The sequence below is a fragment of the Gavia stellata genome, chromosome 28 (genome assembly GCF_030936135.1).
Source record: "Gavia stellata isolate bGavSte3 chromosome 28, bGavSte3.hap2, whole genome shotgun sequence".
NCBI classification, from domain to species: domain Eukaryota; kingdom Metazoa; phylum Chordata; class Aves; order Gaviiformes; family Gaviidae; genus Gavia; species Gavia stellata.
This window is the reverse complement of record NC_082621.1, coordinates 2,949,913-2,967,928: the sequence shown is the minus strand read 5'-3', so window position 1 is coordinate 2,967,928 and position 18,016 is coordinate 2,949,913. Positions and strand designations below refer to the sequence as shown.

The 18,016-nt window shown below is 49.5% G+C and overlaps 1 protein-coding gene across 1 annotated transcript; it reads left to right on the top strand.

Annotated features, from left to right (window-relative positions):
- The first annotated feature begins 11,941 nt into the window (after window positions 1-11,941).
- PHOSPHO1 (phosphoethanolamine/phosphocholine phosphatase 1) lies at window positions 11,942-16,483 on the top strand. The gene is made up of 3 exons (XM_059830378.1): window positions 11,942-11,951; window positions 14,468-14,584; window positions 15,426-16,483. The coding sequence occupies exons 2-3, from the start codon at window positions 14,540-14,542 to the stop codon at window positions 16,185-16,187; spliced, it is 807 nt and encodes a 268-aa protein (XP_059686361.1). The 5' UTR covers window positions 11,942-11,951; window positions 14,468-14,539; the 3' UTR covers window positions 16,188-16,483.
- The last annotated feature ends 1,533 nt before the right edge of the window (window positions 16,484-18,016 follow it).

Genomic DNA, 18,016 nt, shown 5'->3' with positions numbered 1-18,016 from the left:
CTTAAATTACAGACTTCTGAGAGTCCTTTAAGCTGAATTTAGGCTTGTGTGACTGGGAAGTTAGTTCATATCTCAACAGTGCAGTCCATCTGGATGTTTTTGTCTTTGCCCTGTTGTGTCTCTTGAGCATGTAATAGCTATTTTCAATTTATTGAAGAAAGGAGGAGGTAGAGCTCAGGGTACACAGTTTAAAAGATAGTGCTTCCGTTTGACAGTTTTAGTCTGGTTTAGCCAAGTAAGCGACAGACCAAGTTTACGTCTGAGCTGAAAAGATTAGTATTTTTGTAGTATCTTTAATTTGTTGCTTATTTCTTTGCATTATAATGACCAACGGTGTGACCATCAGTGGGGTGGAGTACCATTTTTTTAGGAGTTTGAGAGAGACGCTGTTGTGCAGGGCTGTTTCTATTCCTGCTAAGATAGTGTTGCATTGTGTTGACACTTTTTGGTTCAATTATTACTTGCAGAGTGTGTAGGTAATGTGCCTTTGAGAATATGATAAAACAATATGCAACTTGCAGTGAGGCACTCAAGAACACTAATAATGTCACACTTTTTTCACTCTTGGGACTTGAGCTCAGGGTTGTAAAATGTTTAAGTGATTATTTTATGGTTTCATATTTCTGTTGACTAACAGTATTTTAAAAACCAAACAAACCTAATGTATAGCTCAACAAGACTTTTTTTACCCGCTAGTAAGGAACATCTCACTTGTAAACAGAAGATGGATCAAGTTTCTGGTTTTAGTGTTGGTTTTGGCCTTTAAACCTGGGAGACATGGCTACCTGAGAGATGATGGAGGCGAATTAAATAAACGCTTGCCCATTTTCATGAGAAAATGAACTGACAGTTTTTCCAGCCTATTATGTACTACACTATGATTAAGGTATGAGTGATTCTTAATGGAAAACATTACTTTATTCTTATATCTTATCTGCTTCTGAACTTTGAGCTCTGCTGTTTTTCAGGAGTGACTATAAAAGTTCTTCAGAACTCTGTCCTTACAGTCTGATTATGTTATTTTTTTAATGAGCATATAATTTTGAATTATTATCTTTGGGGGGCATAGTATGTACTGCTGAGCAGAAAACTCATGGTAGAGTTCAACCCGGGATGTGATCTTCTGCATTCTGGTTAGAAAAGCGTAGAATGGAGGTACGTGTACTTGTTAGAACCAACAGCCACATGTCTTGTGAAGAATTATATTTTTATGTTAAAGGCAGTGAGTCTGGCATGATAAGATCACCTTATCATGCACTACTTTTAACAATTTGGAATTGCCATTTGACTTTTCAGAAATCAACATCATTATAACCTCTTCAACTGATAAATACCATACCTCTCTAGACTATATAGTAAATCTTCAGGTACTTCAAAAGTAGAAGAAAGGTACATTGAAAATGAATGACTCTAAAATGGTTTCACTCTTTTACAGTTTAGATTTGAAAGCAGAAGTGTCACTGTGCAAGTTTTGACATGGGCATTAAGATTTAAACAGTCTTTTCATAGCATATCACTTGCCAGCTTCCATCAAATGAATTTGCCTTGTACCATAATGATTATTTTACTCGTATCTTGAAAACATTTTTGTACAATATCACCGTTTGATTTCTTTTGTGGAATGAACTTTCCTCTCAATTCATAGAGAGTGTTCTCTTCAAAGGGTGCAGGTGGGGAAGAAGGAACACTCATCTTTCCAGGGCTTGTGTGCATGTGACTGAAACTTGATGATTTTTTGTGGAGATTTAAGGGTGTTCCAAACTGGAATTAAACTCACATTAGTAACTTTCACTGTTTTAGCAGACAGAAGGCAGTTTTTGAAGTAATCTGGTACTAGAAAGTGTTACTGTCTTGCTGGCCTTGGGATGTATAAATTAATTAATTCTTATATTTTTATTTTAGCACACTGATTGTGCTAAAAATAAATTGCATAATGTATTGTAAATATATTGGAAACATGGCAGAAGAATTAAAATCCACCCTAAAGGAGAGAGAAGTTTGAAAGAAAGGCAAGCATTTGATTTCCGATAGGCACTAGAAAAAAGTCTACCTTAGGGTTCACAGATGTCCTTAATAAAGATTTTTATCCTGGCAGCAACAAGATAATTTTGCAGGTTTTAAGCTTGTAATGTAATTCTGAATAAGAAATGAGAATTACATTAATTTCATTACTGCTTTCCAACCCACCAAGATAATTTCTGCCTGAGTTGACCTGTACAAATTTATTCTAATGCCTAAGGAAAAGTTTGTCGTGGATCGCAGGGGATGCCCTCTAATCTCGAAAATAATCAGTGCTTTTTTTGGACAATGCCGCATTCTTCTGTCTCATTAGCTGTGCCTTTTTAAATGAGGATAAAGATTGGAGAGGGATTTAGTGGTTTGGGTTTTTTTTTTTTTATTCTCCATTTTTAAAATTGGCCTGTCCCTGTCTTTTTTTTTAAATAAATCCTCTTGTTTTCTTGATCTGTTGCTGCTTTTAGAGATTGGAATTAGCAAATATCTTCTGATGAAATGTCTTTGAATATTGGGAATAGCTGCCTTTGTACTGAGTCATGGCCTACATATATGTACAGAGTGGATATATTTTGCAATGTAGGCCATCTCTTTGTGTACTGAGAACTTATGTACACAAGCACTGTAGTCAAAGGAGGCTCCCCGAGAACAGCAGTTGATCTAGATGTTTGCAGTCTGTACTTTTATTTCATCGTATTGCTAAATATTTCTTTCACCTATATCTTACAGATCCCTCTAATTTAGCATGAAAATGGGTATGTGTGATATGTGCTTGCATTTATAATTCTTATGCTGTTTTCCACGGTCTAAGGCGTTTCGCCATGTACTGCTGAATAAGAGCCTTATAATGCACAGTTTAAACAGATTTCAAAGTGAGAAATTGTATAAAATTTTCCACCAAAAAGGAAACACAGCTTTTGTTTGAATTCCCTTTCCTGAAAAACCTGCCAAACTCCTGGGCAGAGCGCGGAAGCAGACTAAAAGTCCCCTGTTGAAGTGATCTATTAATTATTATCTTTCACTTGGAGAACTCTGAACAGGGTCATTACTGTTTATTTTAATCAACCTATACAGCAGTAGCATAGTTCCCTTAGATATTTTTAATCTTGTTTCTGCACAAAGGAGAAGTTTGTAATAACAGTGACACTGCTCAGCTGAGGATGTCTTTCCAAGAAACTACACATGTAACTTTTCCTGAACTAGGTGTCTGGTTTCCCCAAGGGTCATTGAAGCCTTTTAAGCTGAATTGACCAGTTCCAGAGTCTTGGCTTAAAGGGTAGTGGGGAAATACCCCTACCCTTTGAGGGACAGTAGGATTGATTGATTTTTCTGATATGCCACTGAATTACCGCGCTTTCCTAGGATAAGACAGGGCATTGAGGGCAAGAATGAAAATCTAATGAGCAGTTTAAAGATATGCGCACACGTAGTCTGTTCAGAGTTAATGCTGTTAAAATGATTACTTCTAAAGAGAAACCAGTTATTGATTCTGCTGGACAGGTATACCAAGCTCATTGGAAGTACGCGAATAAATCATGGTATGTCACTGAGTAATACAGAAGGCTGCTGCTTTGGGGAGATTTTTTTCATTCATGTATCACTTAAAACAGACAGAAGAAATATAAAGATTTAATGGGAGTTCTTGTCTGTAGGAAAGCAGGAGGTTCTTCAGGTGAGCTGCAAGAGAATTGCATTTTCATCCTGGTTTAGAGTGGAAGGTATAGGAATGAAACCATTGTAAGAGCAGAGATTTTGTTTCTCTTCACTGTTTACTGTGGTCCAGCTGGAAAAAATGTCTAGCAGGCAGCGTTCAGAAAGCCACTTGGGCGTTTCCAGACACATGCAGGCTGTCTCAGGGTTTTTTCCCCTAACACAACTACAATTTGAAAACCAAACTTAATTTGTTAAAATAGAAGTTTTAAGAAGTGCTGCTTCACTCTGGCTGACTTGCTGCTAATGGTGAGGTTACAGCCCTCATCCTGAGAGGGATTTGGTGATGTTGCACCTTTTATTCTTCAACCTGTAATTCCAAAATCAGTTGTGGAAAGATTTTGGAGATTTGTTGTGTGTGTGGTTTGGGGTTTTTTGTTTGTTTCTTAGTAATAACAAACAAAATGAGTTGTTGCTCCATTCGAAAGTCATAACGTAGCATGTTTCTCAGAAATGCATAATAATTTTTCCCTACGTGAAAAGTTGCATAACACACTAAAACAAAGGGGAAGGATGGGCGTGTAGGGAGCTAAAATTTTCCAACTTTCTGCTTTCTCCCGAACCCCCACTGGAGTTAATGCATTTAGATTTCTAATGAGAGCTGATATTAGCAAGAAGTAAAAGGAATTAACAAAGTGAACTCGGGAGAAAGCTGCAGCGTAGACCTCAAGTAGCCAAACTGCTGACAGCCCCCCGCCACCATTGAAGTGAAAAAATAGCGAGGATCTGTAATTGTTGCTTCTATCTGACTTCTTGCTTATTGACCTGAACAAAAGCGAGTGTGTTATGGCTAAAGTGCTATTTCTGTTTACAATCTTAATTTTGCGGTTTCATCTTCAGATTGCCTCAACTCTGTTTTGCCTGTAGTCTGAGAATAATAACCAAGGGGCAACAGATAGCGGAAGGTAACTTTGTCCTTCTCAGTCTTTTACATGTGCTGCTACCATGTGCTGCACGTTCATGGGGGATATGTGAGTTAAAAACTACGGGATGTTGTGTTCGTGTCTGTGAATTGTGAGCTGCAAAATAATTCTGCAACCGTGCATTGGCACATCTGAGAGCTTGCAAAATGGAAGACCAAGACTGCATATTACAAAATAGTTTCCAGTTTTGCTTTTCAAACAGGAATTCAGCCTGCCTTCTTCCCTGAGTTAACTCAATGCAGGGCAATGAATTGAAGTGTTGTTTGCATACTTTCCCTATAAAATATGGGTATGCTTTCATCTCCATACTTAAAACTCTCAGCCTCCCTCCTGCATCCTGTGAGAATTACTTATTACCTTTACCAGGAAGACAACTTTCTCAAGAAGCTTTGATAAAACTAGGAAGTTTATTAGAAAAGAATTGTTGTAAAAGAGAACTTACTGCTTAAGGGTTTCCAGTGGTGGTTACTTGTGTGTCTACTTGAGCAGCCTGTGTGATTAAATTTAGTGTGTTGCTGTCAGATGAGTAAATATCCCTGTTCTGCAGATAATGGTACTGAGACCTGCCTGACATTATGTAAGTGAGCAACAGCTGGGGTCAGAGCTCTGGGTTGTTTTTGATCCAGACTACTGCCCTAACCACAGGATCACCATTTCCCTTTTCAGTTCTTTTTAGATTTTCTACATAATTTCCTCTCGAAGGTTTTTCAGACAGTGGATAGCATATGTTATAATAAAGGAGATAAGTATCAGTCGCCTCGTATTTTGTGGTTATATTGAAGCTACTACATACAGGCAAAAAGCCGTGAATGCAAAAAATAGCAATTGGGACATCTTACTCATCTCACAATGTGTTTCTGATCGCTTAAGCTAAGCAGGGAACAGAACGTAGCCAGTGTTTCAATGTCTCAGAATAATGACACATAAAATTAGTTCAGACTGAAAAATGATTCCTTCCAAGACAGCCCAAGCATGAAGGTATCAGCTTTCTGTTAAGCCTTAGATATCATTAATAGTCCAAAGGTCTTATGATGCTTAAAATTAATGCCTGCGTCCTGTTCAAACTCAGGTTTGGTAACTGTGCGCTGATTCTTACGTAACCCCTGTGATTTCAGCAGGTTAGGGTATACTGCATCTCCCTTTTACAGAACAGTTTCTGGAGGCTGCTAAAAGAAAATGCATCGTATGTCAACAGAGAGGTTGAGTGTGATATTAGCTGCACGATGACCTAGTTCCCAGGGGCCAGAAGGAGAACCAGTGCATTGAGAAATGAGAGCGTCAAGGAAGCATGTTATCTAACTGCCCATTCTAGTTGCAGGTTTGTAATGGAAAATGATTCATCAGCCATCACCAAGGAAACCAGGGAGCGTGTCAGAATATACTACTTTACCTAGACTTAGAGTTTGTGCCCCTTTCTTTTAGAAATCATATATTTAGTAAGTTAGGGTTGTTAATTCATAGGAAAATTCCTACTTGGCCTGAAATGTTGTCTGGTGTTCTGTGAAAATTTAAGCTTTTTCTTACTACCAGAAAACAACTGGATTTTATTATACAGTGTCTCATGGATTTTAATTTACTCATTTTAGGCCTATATTTTCATTGATTACAGTAATCCATCCACTCTGCCTACTCTTTAAAAAAACACAGAAATAATGTTAGATTGTCGCAGAAGATAACTTCAGTGGTTTAAATTAATTTAAGCTAATGTAACTTGTGATACGTTATGTTGCTGTCATAGCTCTTGGCTTTTCCCATGCCACAGAGAAATCATTCCCCAGAGGGCTGCAATTTAATCTCTGTCCTTTCTGTTGAGGAGGAGACAGATCAGCAGGAGGAACAGTTTGTGGAGGATTAGCCAGGAGATGGCAGTGGAGCGAATCGCTGCCTGCTTCTCGAAGAAGCAAGTGAAGTGGATGAAGGAAGGCAGCGTGCTCCTCTGACGGTATCAATGTCGGAATCTGTGCGTGAAGTAACTTACTGAATTAGTAAACATTTCCCATTTGCAGCTTGTTTCTAATTAATTGTTAATGTCCCTGATCCCTCAAATTTTCACATCACTTAAGCTGTATTTCCCTAATTAGAGCCACTGAACACTCTTAAATCCATGTTGCAGTTGCAGTGACTCTACATTGCCAGCAGAATTGTCTGAGCTCGTTTATGAATTGTGCTGAGACAGAGCCTGGAGAGTTTTGTTCTCCAGTATTTTCTAAATATGCTCAGCAGCTTGAGGCTGCAGTGAGAGATCTGTCACCTCTGTCAGTCTCTTTAGAAACCGTTGTGACGATTGGTGTCGGTTGTTATATTGGATGACTGGCAAGGAGGAGGAGGATTTTTAGGCTTGGTTTATGGTGAAGCAGATAGAGGTTGAACTTACTTTCACGTGGAAGAGTAGGATTTCCAGCTGAATGAGTGCAATGTGTTTTACAAAAGTGGGCTGCAGTTACTGAGAGCATCATTTTGCTCTGCTCACCAGCATGGTGGTGTGAGAGCAGCTGGAGCGGCCGGTACCACTGACCTGTAGCGCATGGAGATAGTCGGCATTATCTGTTGCGTCTCTTGTGCCACTTCAGCAGAAGCTTATCCCATCTGATAAAAAGTCCTATCTTGTTGCCTGTGTTTCCTGATTTCTGCATGTTATATAGAACAGAACATATAAAATACTTCGACTCCTGATGGGTGGTGACCTAACCACTCCTCTAGCGAGTCCTTCTTTCTTCCTTAGTGATTTTTAGCATTAAATACAAAACTAAAGCCCATGTCAACAGGAGAAACTTAGCCAGACCTCAGCTTGGACTGGTGTAGCCCATGCTGAGCAAAGTTGGCCACTTTCCGTGTCAAGTGTCCCAATTGCTGCACTGGGGGGGACTCACAGAGATGCATGGGAAGTTCACCCCACGTGGTGAAATTAAATGAATGGCGTTTGCTGTCTTCTTGCTTGTTAGTTCCTGAGGTTTTTCCTGATATTGACCATATAAATACTATTTGGCCACCAAACAGTTATTGCTGTAAAAGAAATACTGTTTGTTAGAGAATACCGTGTTGAGGAGATGGCACAAGGCGAGTAGCTGTAATTGAAGTTTCCTTATCCACGTGCCTTAGGGATTAGCTGCCCTTGTGAGTAAAGGAAAGCTTAAGTTTTACTCCGAGCTTCCCTAAAATGTGTATTGCAGACCACGGGCGCCAGTGCAAGGAGGTCTGACACAGGCGGACAGATTGATTTCATGGGGGCTAGCGCCTTAGTCTTAACCCAGCTTCTTTTGTGTGCAGCAGGATGGAAATAAAGCAAGGGGGGACGGGGCGGACAGAGAGACGGCTACGTGGACATTGTGGGCTTTAGGGTTGCTTATGGGCTGATGCAATCCACTAGTTGGTGGAAAAACAGGACAAACTCGGAGAGAAGTGCGCATCGGTGTATTTCTTGTAGCACGGGGATGTTACACCCATTGTGGGGAATCCGTCTGTTCATAAGAGGGTTGCCTGTCTATTCAGGGGTTGCCAGGAGCCAGGTCAGCCCGATGCAGAAAGCACTGTCCTCACTTGCTCTCTCGCGTTCTTAACAGTGGAAAATCACTGGGATACAGGATCACCCTTGCCAAACTCCTCCATCTATGATGTTTCTGGAATGATCTTTGCCCCGCTGCCTTTCAGTGGGAAGGCGACAGAAGGCAGCGGAGAATTTGCCCTTTTGAGTTTCCCACTTGCCTTAAACCCACTGACAAATCGCCTGAACGCGGTCTCCTGTGTTAATGGGAGCTGGTGCGACTCCAAAGGGGGGGGTAACACCAGAGGAGAAACAGCAAAACCCACGCTGTGCAGAGGAAACGGGGTGTGCTCTGCATCAAAAAGCCAGAATGTCTCAGACTACACAGATGATAAAATATTTCCTTGATAACCAGGGTTGTTTCTCAGGAGAGGGCAGTGACTGCAGGCAGTGACCAGCACGTAAAGGTCCGTGTCCTTTAGCAGTTGGGAGCAAGGGCTGTTAAGAAAGGTCTCGGAATAGCAACAGTTTGGCTGCAGAAGTGCTCTGAGCTCTGCTCCTGGCTGGGGCTGGAACTGAATTTTGCCCAAATGGGGAAACTTCAGAGCGTTGGGGGCTACGCCTTGAGCGCTCGGGCAACGTGGCGTTCCCGGGAGCCGCCGCCACAGGGGCGGACACCCTCGTCCAGCCCACGTAGGGAGCAGAAAACTGGGTTTTTGCAGACCTTTTGAATTTTGTTTGCGTCCTTCCATTCTTAGACGTTTTTAATTAAAAAGCAAGACAAAACCCAACCTCTGGTGGTCTCCTTAAGTACGTGTTTTTAAGGCCGTGCTGCTGCCTCCCCTCCCTGCCCACACCCTCTGAACAAGCTGTCCTTTTATTTTTTGATCACAGGCGACTCCAGTACCAATTGGACATCCTGCAAAACCAAAGATACCGCTTAAACACCACCCCGGAGCCACCGAGGGTATTTTGGGGTGTGGATACGCTTGCTGGAGCTGCCCTGCTTGTGTGCCTGGCTGAGCACCCTGCAATTGGGTGTCCCGGGGGGCAGAGCCAGCACCTAAAATTAGCCTCGGCTCCCCGCTCCCCCCCGCCCCGCGGCTGCGGGCAGCAGCTCGGCCCGGGACCGCTGGCTTTGGGTGCCCCGGGGACCGGTGGGTGCCCGGTAAGGCTCTTTTCCGTGGAGCGGAGTTTCGGGGAGCGTTTGTGCGTGGGTTTGGTCCCCTCGGCCCCGGGGGCAGCGCCTTGTTTTGGGGCAAAATCCCCCCAGATTGGCTAAATTACAAAATTGCTAAACTGGCTATTTCTAGGAGGGGTTTTGTTGCTTATTGCCGATTTTGCAACTTTTGGGAGCAGAGCCGGGCCGCGCTACCGCGGTATTAGCGGGGAGGGCGGGGGGGAATAGCGCCCTTATCCGCTCCCCCTCCCCGCGGGCGGAGGGCGTGGCTCCGGCGGGCACCGCCCCCTTTGATGCGCGCCGGTGCGGCTGCCATTGGCTGTGCGGGCGGTGACGCGCGGGGACTGCGGTTGTTCCGCGGAGCCGCTCCGCGGCTCCGTTTGCGTCGCTTTAAAGGGGCCGCGCTCGCGGCAGCCCCGGCAGCGGCGCTGGCCCCGCCGCACCGGACCGCGCTCCCGCCGCGCCGCGCTCCCGAGCCGCCGGTGCCCGGCCCCGTTCCCGGCTGAGACGCCGGGCTGCCTGCGCACCCAGCGGCACCGGGGCGAACCGGGCGCTCCCGGGAGGTTCCGACCCGGTAAGGAGGCTCCGGGGGCTGATCAGGCGTGAGTCTGCACCGGGGCGGCCGGTACCGGGAGGTGCCGACCCGGCAAGAGGCTCCGGAGACCGGTGCACCGGGTGTCGGCACGGGGAGATGCCGAAGCGATAGGGCTGGCGGCGGTACCGGGAGGTGCCCACCCGGTGGGGGTCTCCGCTGGCCGGGGCGGCTGGTGCCGGTACCGGGAGGTGCCGATCCGGTAGGACCCCGCGGGGACCGGGGCGGCTGGTGCCGGTACCGGGGGGTCCCTATTCGGTTGGGCTCTCGGAGGACCGGTGCGTCTGGTGCCGGTACCGGGAGGTGCCGACCGGGGCAGGAGCCTCCAAGCACCGATGGTGCATGAGTCAGCCCCGTTGCGGCTGTCGCCGGTACCGGGAGGACCCGAGGAGCGGCCGTGCGTGAGTCGGCACCGGTCCCCCTCCCCGGGCGGTGGGCATGGAGGGGTGTGCCGGTACCGGAGCCAGAGCAGCAGCAGGTCCCGGTCCCACCGGCCGCGGGGAGCTGACACCGGGCTGGCACCGACACCGGTGCCTTGGAGCACGAGAGGCCGCGGGATGCGTGTGCCCGGCGGCGGGTCCGGCACGGGCACCGGGGTGGGGGATCCGGGACCTGGGATCCAGTTTTGGACTCCCGCAAACCGGACGCCAACCCAGCACCCACCGCCTGCCAGCCCTGGCATTTTGGGGCCAAACCCACCTGTTTCAGGGGGGTTTTGTTGCAGAGCAGAGTGCTCCGGCCCCGACGGCCGCAGCGGGAGCCCTTGGCCGCGGTAACGCCGCGGCTTCCTGGCAGGCGGCAGGAAAAATAAACACCAGCAAAAAAATGGAACATCCCCATAACCCGAGGTGACCGACCGCGGCGTCGCAGCCGTGCGGGAAGGGCGAGGGTGTTCCCGTTCCCCGCGTCCCCGGGGGACTTGGGGCGAAGTGGGAGCTGTGGGGCAAAGAACGGGCAAGGTGGCACCTCAGTGCGTGGAGGGGGTCAGGGCAGGCTGAGACACCCCCCCGAGCTCTGCCATCAGTGATTTGTTATTAATTTGCTTATTAGCTTCTGCTTCGGGAGCTGTGTAGCTGGCCGGGGAGCGGTGAAATTGTCTTACGATCCCGATGACGTGCCTGACGGTGCCAGAGAGGGAGGATTTCCCCTCCTTTGCTTTTGGGGCAGCAGGACTCTGTCCTCTTGTTTTGCCCTTAACGCTGTCCTAAGGGGTAGGCAAACATGTTTGCCAAAGGTCAGCGGTTGGGTTTTGAGTTAAGATTAAAAAGAAACCAAAAACATGTTGTACGCACCAGAAACATCAAATGGTTTGTTAAGGTTAAAAACATCAAAAGCAGGCAAGAGCAGAGTACACTGGGGGGTTAAAACCAGCCCGGGGACTGTGCCTGCAATTGGGAAATGCCCCCGTGCCCCCTCGCTTTCGAGGTTCAGCAGTTCCCGGCTCCGAAATCAGGTGCTGATCCCCATCCACGCTCGCTTGGATGTACTGGGGGCTCGCATAGGGCCTGATCCTGCGGCGGAGCACGGGTGCGTAGCGCAGCGCTGCTCCTCTCCGTGCAGCTCGTCCTGCGTTGAACCCGTTACGGGATTAAGCCCGAAGTCATACGGCGGGGCGGAGGTCTGAGGTCTGCCGGGTCAGGACGCGCAGCGAGAGCTGATGTGCAGAGATAAGGAGGGTGGCGAACATTGCTGGGCTCCAGCCTTTCCTCCCTGGGCCTCTTCGGGGCAGAAGGATCCTGAGGATGGCTGGGGGTATTGCCAGAGGGAAAGAAAACATTGAGATTTTGGGGATAAAACACCCTGGGAAATTATTCTTGCGGTGAGCCCAGCAGCTCACCGCTTTTACCAGGCGTATTTTGACCCTCATCCTGAATTCAGTTTGTTTAAGCCTTTATGTTTGAGGCAATTAATGAGCCAATATCTGTTTTATTTTCTGTTTCAACATTCAGGCTTTGCGTAATGTTAGGAAGCGCAGCCGCTTTGCTTTTATTTTGGAGGGAGTCCCTTTTTTGCAGAAGGTGGACAGACGCGCTCCCGGGAGGCAGCCGCCGGGTGAGTCATCTCCGCACAGAAATAGCTCTGCCGGGAGCTGTGACACGGTCCTGCAGGGATTTCGCTTCTCCCTTCCCCGGATGGAGCCCTGGCTGCTCCATCCCACACTGCTAGCCGTGTGCCCGTGGGCACCGCCGGCTCCTGCCTGGATTTAAGGGGGTAATTTAGGGCTGGGAGACTTGCTAAGGTATTTTTTTTCTCACCTTCGCTCCCCTCCTGCGCAGAGCAGAGTCAGGGTTGGAGGTGGCTGTTGCCAGACCCCACAGCCCAGCCTGTTTGGAGAGGATGAGCGCTGGTTTATTAAGAGTCGCTCCTAACGCTGCTATCTCCCTTTTCTGTATCGTAAGAGGAAAACAGCACATGGGGGAAGGACATCATTTGCCCAACAGCCCCAGAAGTCCCCTCCCGGATCTTTATTCACTGAATAAAGCTGGCTTAGATTTTAATTTCTCCTTTGCATAAAAGCAATGCACATTTTGACACAATGAATAGCAGTGTCGGGGATGGCTGAGAGCAGAAGGCGGCTCTTGCAGAAGCGTGGCAGGGATGCTCCCGTCCCCTGCCGGTAGATGGGGGCAGCAATTGTCCAAGCTGACTTCAGGAATTAACCGTTTTCCTTAGAAATCCCATAGAAAACGGTCCGGTGGCCTCTCTTCTCCCCCAGGACCCGTGAAGGGAAAGCTGCCATCAGGGCGCTTGGCTCAGAGCCCGGGGCTGGGGGAAGCTCTGCGCAGTGGCGGTGGCAGTGCCGGGGACACCGGGGCAAGGAGCCTGGTAGAGCAACTGATTTTGTTTTCCAGCTCTTGGGAGCGGCTGGATTTATCCCTGCTGGGGCTGTTGGTGTCGACGATGCTTCAGGGAGAGCAAAGCGATGCCTGGGAGGTGGGAAGGGAAGGCAGGAGCTCACGGGGAGCTCCGCTGAGGACAAGTTAACATGAGATCAGGGTGGCTGACGCTGCTTCCGACCTTGTGCTGGTCAGCTTTCGAAGGAGGCAGAGCTAAAATAAGCCAGAAGAGACCAAACTGGCTTTTCCCCAGCTTGTGGGTCAGTTTTTTCTGTGCGTAACAAAACGTTACCTCGGGAGAGGTGGCTGGATGGAAGGTGTTTGGGGAACCTCAGCTGAAAAGCGCTACGGAGACTAGAGCTTGCCTGGAGGTCGCTGTTGAGGTCTGTGTTTGACCTCATCTGTCTGAAATTCCAGAGGTGTGCTGTTAGCCTTTCCCGTTTTGTAAAATGCAAAAATCTTGGGCCCAGAAGAGCTTTTCAAGGGGCGGCTTAGCTCCCCGTGTCCACGTCGTGCCTTACAGCTACCCATAACGGTGTCCACGGGATTAACCAGCCGTGCCAGGGCTCTGTCCCTGTGCCGCTGCATCAGTCCCGCAACTGCAACGTCTCCTTAAGGCTTAGACCCAAATTATTTTCCCACGGCTGGCAGCTCTTTAGAATCTAACAACAAAAACTACAATTACTCTTTCATGTTTAATCTTTTATTTCTCTTTCTCTTGGTTTGGACCTGAAAATCGTGGTGGCTGATCCCGCTCCCAGGCTGGCTGTAGCATTATTTGACTTCAAATGATGTCTGTAAATAAACATCAGCTTTTGACGGCTACTTCTACAAAGAAATAACTAGTGTTTGGTTTGAAGGGTTCACAAAAAATCGCTTTTACAAGATTTCAACCCAGGGTTTAATTTTGAGCGCCCGCTTCCCTTTGCAGCGTGCCACCTTGGAGTTGCAGTTGTGGTTTATTATTTTAGCAGAGTCATGAATCGCGTTTGTGCCCAAAATAGTTTGATGCTGGGCTTCAAACCAGACAAATCCCCCACAAATCACCTTCAGCTGAAAAACTCTTCCTGTTGTCATGCTGATGACAAAAATAATCATTGAAATCGTCCTAGCCCCAGCTAAGCCGAGCTACTGGTGCCCAGTTAAAATATCCTGTGTCCCAGTGTGTTATTCCTCCCGCTAACCACCCGGCTGAGTTTTCAGCCATGATGGTTTTTTTGAGGTTTCCCTTCGCTCTGCTTTGGTCGCTGTGGACCACGAGAGGTCGGCAAAAATCAGGAGATATAACCTGGGCTCTGCCTTCACTCCGATGTGCAGACTGGCACATCCTCACCGGAGCTGCCTGGGCACCCAGTTTCATTCCAGGATAATTACTCCATTAAAAGAAACACCCCAGACTAATTATACTGGAAAAAAATCAGGGTAATTTTGGAACAGGGCATGTGTTGCCGGAGTTTATGCCGTTCTGTTGGCTGCTTTCATGTGCAGCAAAGCCTGGGCGCTCGGGGGAATTAAGAGGGATCAGAAGCATTAAACGGGCTCTGCCCATTCACCCTGCTCTCCGGAGACTCCTTTAATTCCTCTGTTCCTGGTACAAAAGGTCCCGAGCTTGGGAGTTCGCCGCAGGATGTAGAGCCCGGCTGTGCTGTGACGGTTGGGGCCGTGCCCAAAGGTGGCAGCCGGGGAAAACCCAAGCCATTAACCAAACTCCCCGTTCTTTGTGGTTTGCAGCCAGGAGAGCAGCCCGGCGAGCCCTAAGCGCTGCCTTCAGCAACGCGCTGCCTGCAGAGTGATGGTCTTAAAATGAAAAGGTGCTGTGAGGGCGTTGGGCTGCCATGCCTGTTTAAGGTCAGTGCCATTCTCACCCCTCTTATCCTCTCTGAACGGGGCCGTCCCCTCTCTTCTCAGGGGCAGGGAGCAGGAATCGGGTCCCCATCCTGCAAACCTCTGGCCGCAGGCGGCACGGGAGCAGCCAGGAGGTGAGCGGGTGCTGCTGGGGCCACGGCGGCTTTAGCCGAGGGGAGCGGGTGGGCACCGGGAGGCCGGGCTGGGGCTCACCGGCTTTGCACCGTCTTGGCAAAGTGGGGTTACTGTGGTTTTAGAGCAGGGCAGGAGGCGGCTCTGAGTTACCCCGAGCTTCTTGGGAGCCCGGGGTGCCTGCAGAGCCTGACCCAGGGGGGGAAACTGCACCCAGGTGACAGAGCAAATATCAACCTGCAAAATGTTTTCCTCTGTCAGGAAGAGCTAGACTTGTCCTGACAGCAAGAGGGGTCCACAGGGACACAAACCCCTTTTTTCAGAGGTGGGAGAGGAGCAGGTTGGGGAGTAAACCTGGCCCCGAGGACCCTCCCTGCACAAAACGCCCCGAGGCGCATGCTGTCCCCACGTCCCTTGGGAGGACGTGTGCGGCACAGTGACCACCTTGACTGCAGGAACGGGATTAGCGGTGACAAAATGATCTCTTTATAGGCAGGATAAACGCCTTAGGGCCAGGGCTGAGGTATGTCAGTGGGGGATTAGCCCCCCCAAGCCCAGCTGGGCTAATAAGCTGCCTGGGGGTAAGGTAGCCAAGGAGCATCGCTCTGCGGGGCTGGCAGCCTCTTGCTGCTGTGGTTGCCACCGTCTCTGTGCCAAGGCTGAAGCAAAGTACCTTGAATTAACGGCTAGGCGTTATCCTTCCACCTCGCAGGGTGTTGGTATGGCCAGCCCCCGGCCTCCCAAATACCTCCTCATCTTCGATTTCGACGAGACCATTATCAACGAGAACAGCGATGACTCCATCGTCCGGGCAGCGCCGGGGCAGGTGCTTCCGGAGCACATCCGACAGACCTTCCGCGAGGGCTTCTACAACGAGTACATGCAGCGCGTCCTGGCGTACATGGGGGACCAGGGGGTCAAGATGGGGGACTTCAAGACTGTCTACGAGAACATCCCCCTATCCCCCGGCATGCCGGACCTCTTCCAGTTCCTCTCCAAGAACCACGAGCAATTCGAGATCATCCTCATCTCCGATGCCAACATGTTCGGCATCGAATGCAGTCTGAGGGCAGCCGGTTTCTACTCCCTCTTCCGCAAGATCTTCAGCAACCCGTCTGGCTTTGACAAGAAGGGATACTTCACCTTGGGGCCCTACCACAGCCACAAGTGCCTTGACTGCCCGGCCAACATGTGCAAACGCAAAATCCTAACAGAATACCTGGCGGAGAGAGCCCGGGAGGAGGTGGAGCTCGAGAGGGTCTTCTACGTGGGAGATGGTGCCAATGACTTCTGCCCTTCTGTGACTTTGACTTCAGCTGACGTGGCTTTTCCGCGGAAGGGCTACCCCATGCACCGGATGACCCAAGAGATGGAGAAGAAGCAGCCTGGAGCCTTCCAGGCCACTGTCGTCCCCTGGGAGTCGGCTGCAGAAGTCGCCCGCTATCTCCAGGAGGTCCTCAAGAAGAAGTGTTGAGGATGGCTCGGAAGAGACTTGCTTACTATAAGCAGCTGGGAAAGGAGAAGCTTGGGGGGGTCACGTCCTGTACCCCACGCTCATCGGCACTGCTCGCTCAGCCCCCACTCCGGGTTGCTTTCCTGCCTTTCCTCTCCAAGCTCCGTTCTCCCCGGTGATTAAAGCACTTTCTCTAGGTCCCCCCTTCTCCTTCCCCTGCCACGTTGAGACGAAACCTTCTCTATGCAGCTCGGACATCTACCGAGCGTGGGTGTTTGGCAACACTAATGGTGGTTTTTTGTGTTGGGTGTTGTTTTTTTTTTCTGTCCCTTTTGACTTCACATGAGCAATTCCTAAAGGACCAGAAGCTGGCTCCCGGCAGGCTGGGCCCTGCACGTGCTTCCTCCTGCCTTCATCCCCCTCGCCTGCCCAACCTCCGCCGGCCACGCCAGGAGCTACGTGCTGTTGCCTTCAACCTGATGCTCAAGGGCTCCTTGCCTCTTTGAGAACCACTGGAAATTTAATCTGGGAAATGTGTGCTGGCCAGGGCTCCCCGGCTTCCCCTCCGCACCCCGTCGGGGCAGGGCAGCTCCTGGCTCAGCTGCTGAGCCTTGCCATGGAGTTAATTGTCCCTTGAGACTTTATGCTCTGAAAAAACATGACGCGAGGGACAGGAAACCTTTTGGAAAGGTGGTACCTTGGGGAAAAAACCCTTTAGTGCCCAGCCCAACCCACTTGCCCAGGGCATGGGCACAGCAACCGCATCCCTCTGCGGGGAGGAGGACCTGCCCTTGCCTTCCACCTCCATCCTCTGCTTCTGCTTCCAGGGCAAAACGTCCCCCATGTCCCCGGGGCGGACAGGTTCCTCCTCGCCCCGAGCCATTGCCAGTCGTCTCCTTGTGTTTGCTGGATCATATCGACTCCCTCTTACCCAGGGCTTGATTTCCCTCCTGACCTGGTCAAGAGGTGCCAAACCTCCGCGCGGGAGGTGTGGTGCTGGAGCACTTCTCCAGGCATCGGGCCCCGCTGCAGTATTAATTGCTCCTTCTAATTGCACTCTGCAGGGGGGGACCCACAGTATTCGCTGCTCTCAGGTGTTGGCTTCTCCTGGATTTATCCACAGCCTTACCGGCCCCTGAGGGTGGCTCGTAACTCCTCCAAAGCGTAGAAACCCTGACAGCAAACCTGAGCAGTAAGGAAATAACCAAAGCAGCCCTGAGTTGTCCTCCTCTATTTAATTTCCCCCCTCTTTGTTCTTCCTCCTCCGGAGCCTGTTCAACTGTGTGGAACTTAAAGCCATGGAATTAAAAAAAAAAAAACATATATGTATATAGATATATATCTATCTATTGCAGATACACAAGTTGTTTGTATCCAGGACATAAACCTGGGTGTGAAATGGCTCTCTGAGTTGCACATACGTGTTCTTTCTTTTCCTCAGGCTGGTGAAGCGGGGCGACAGCGTTGGAGGGGGAGCAGCAGAGCGGGGCCAGGCTGGAAGCGATGCTCTGCAGGGGACCCTATGGGGGCCCCTTTGGTGCAGGATTGGGTGCTGTCTCATCCCCCACTGCGTCTCAAGGGGACGGCAGGCAGGTTCCCTGGGGCCACAGCCGGGTGCTGCTCTCCTCCTTGTCCCTGTGGGCGCGTTCGGCCCCATCTCCTGTATCTGCGCTTTGGTCCTGAGCTGCCCTCGCTCCTCCCGGGGGGGTGCCGGGAGCATCGCCAGGGTCAGACCTCCATGTTTCCATCGGCTGAGAGAGCTGAAGCGCTCTGGTGCTAAACCTTCCCGGCACCGGCAGCAGCCAGTGCTGGCAAAATTAAAAATAATAAAGAAAACGAGGATGGGAGAG

Coding starts and splice junctions, on each gene's coding strand:
- PHOSPHO1 (XM_059830378.1), top strand. CDS start 14,540: ATGAAAAGGTGCTGTGAGGGCGTTGGGCTGCCATGCCTGTTTAAG. Junction 14,585..15,425: donor GGCTGCCATGCCTGTTTAAG/GTCAGTGCCATT, acceptor TCCACCTCGCAG/GGTGTTGGTATGGCCAGCCC.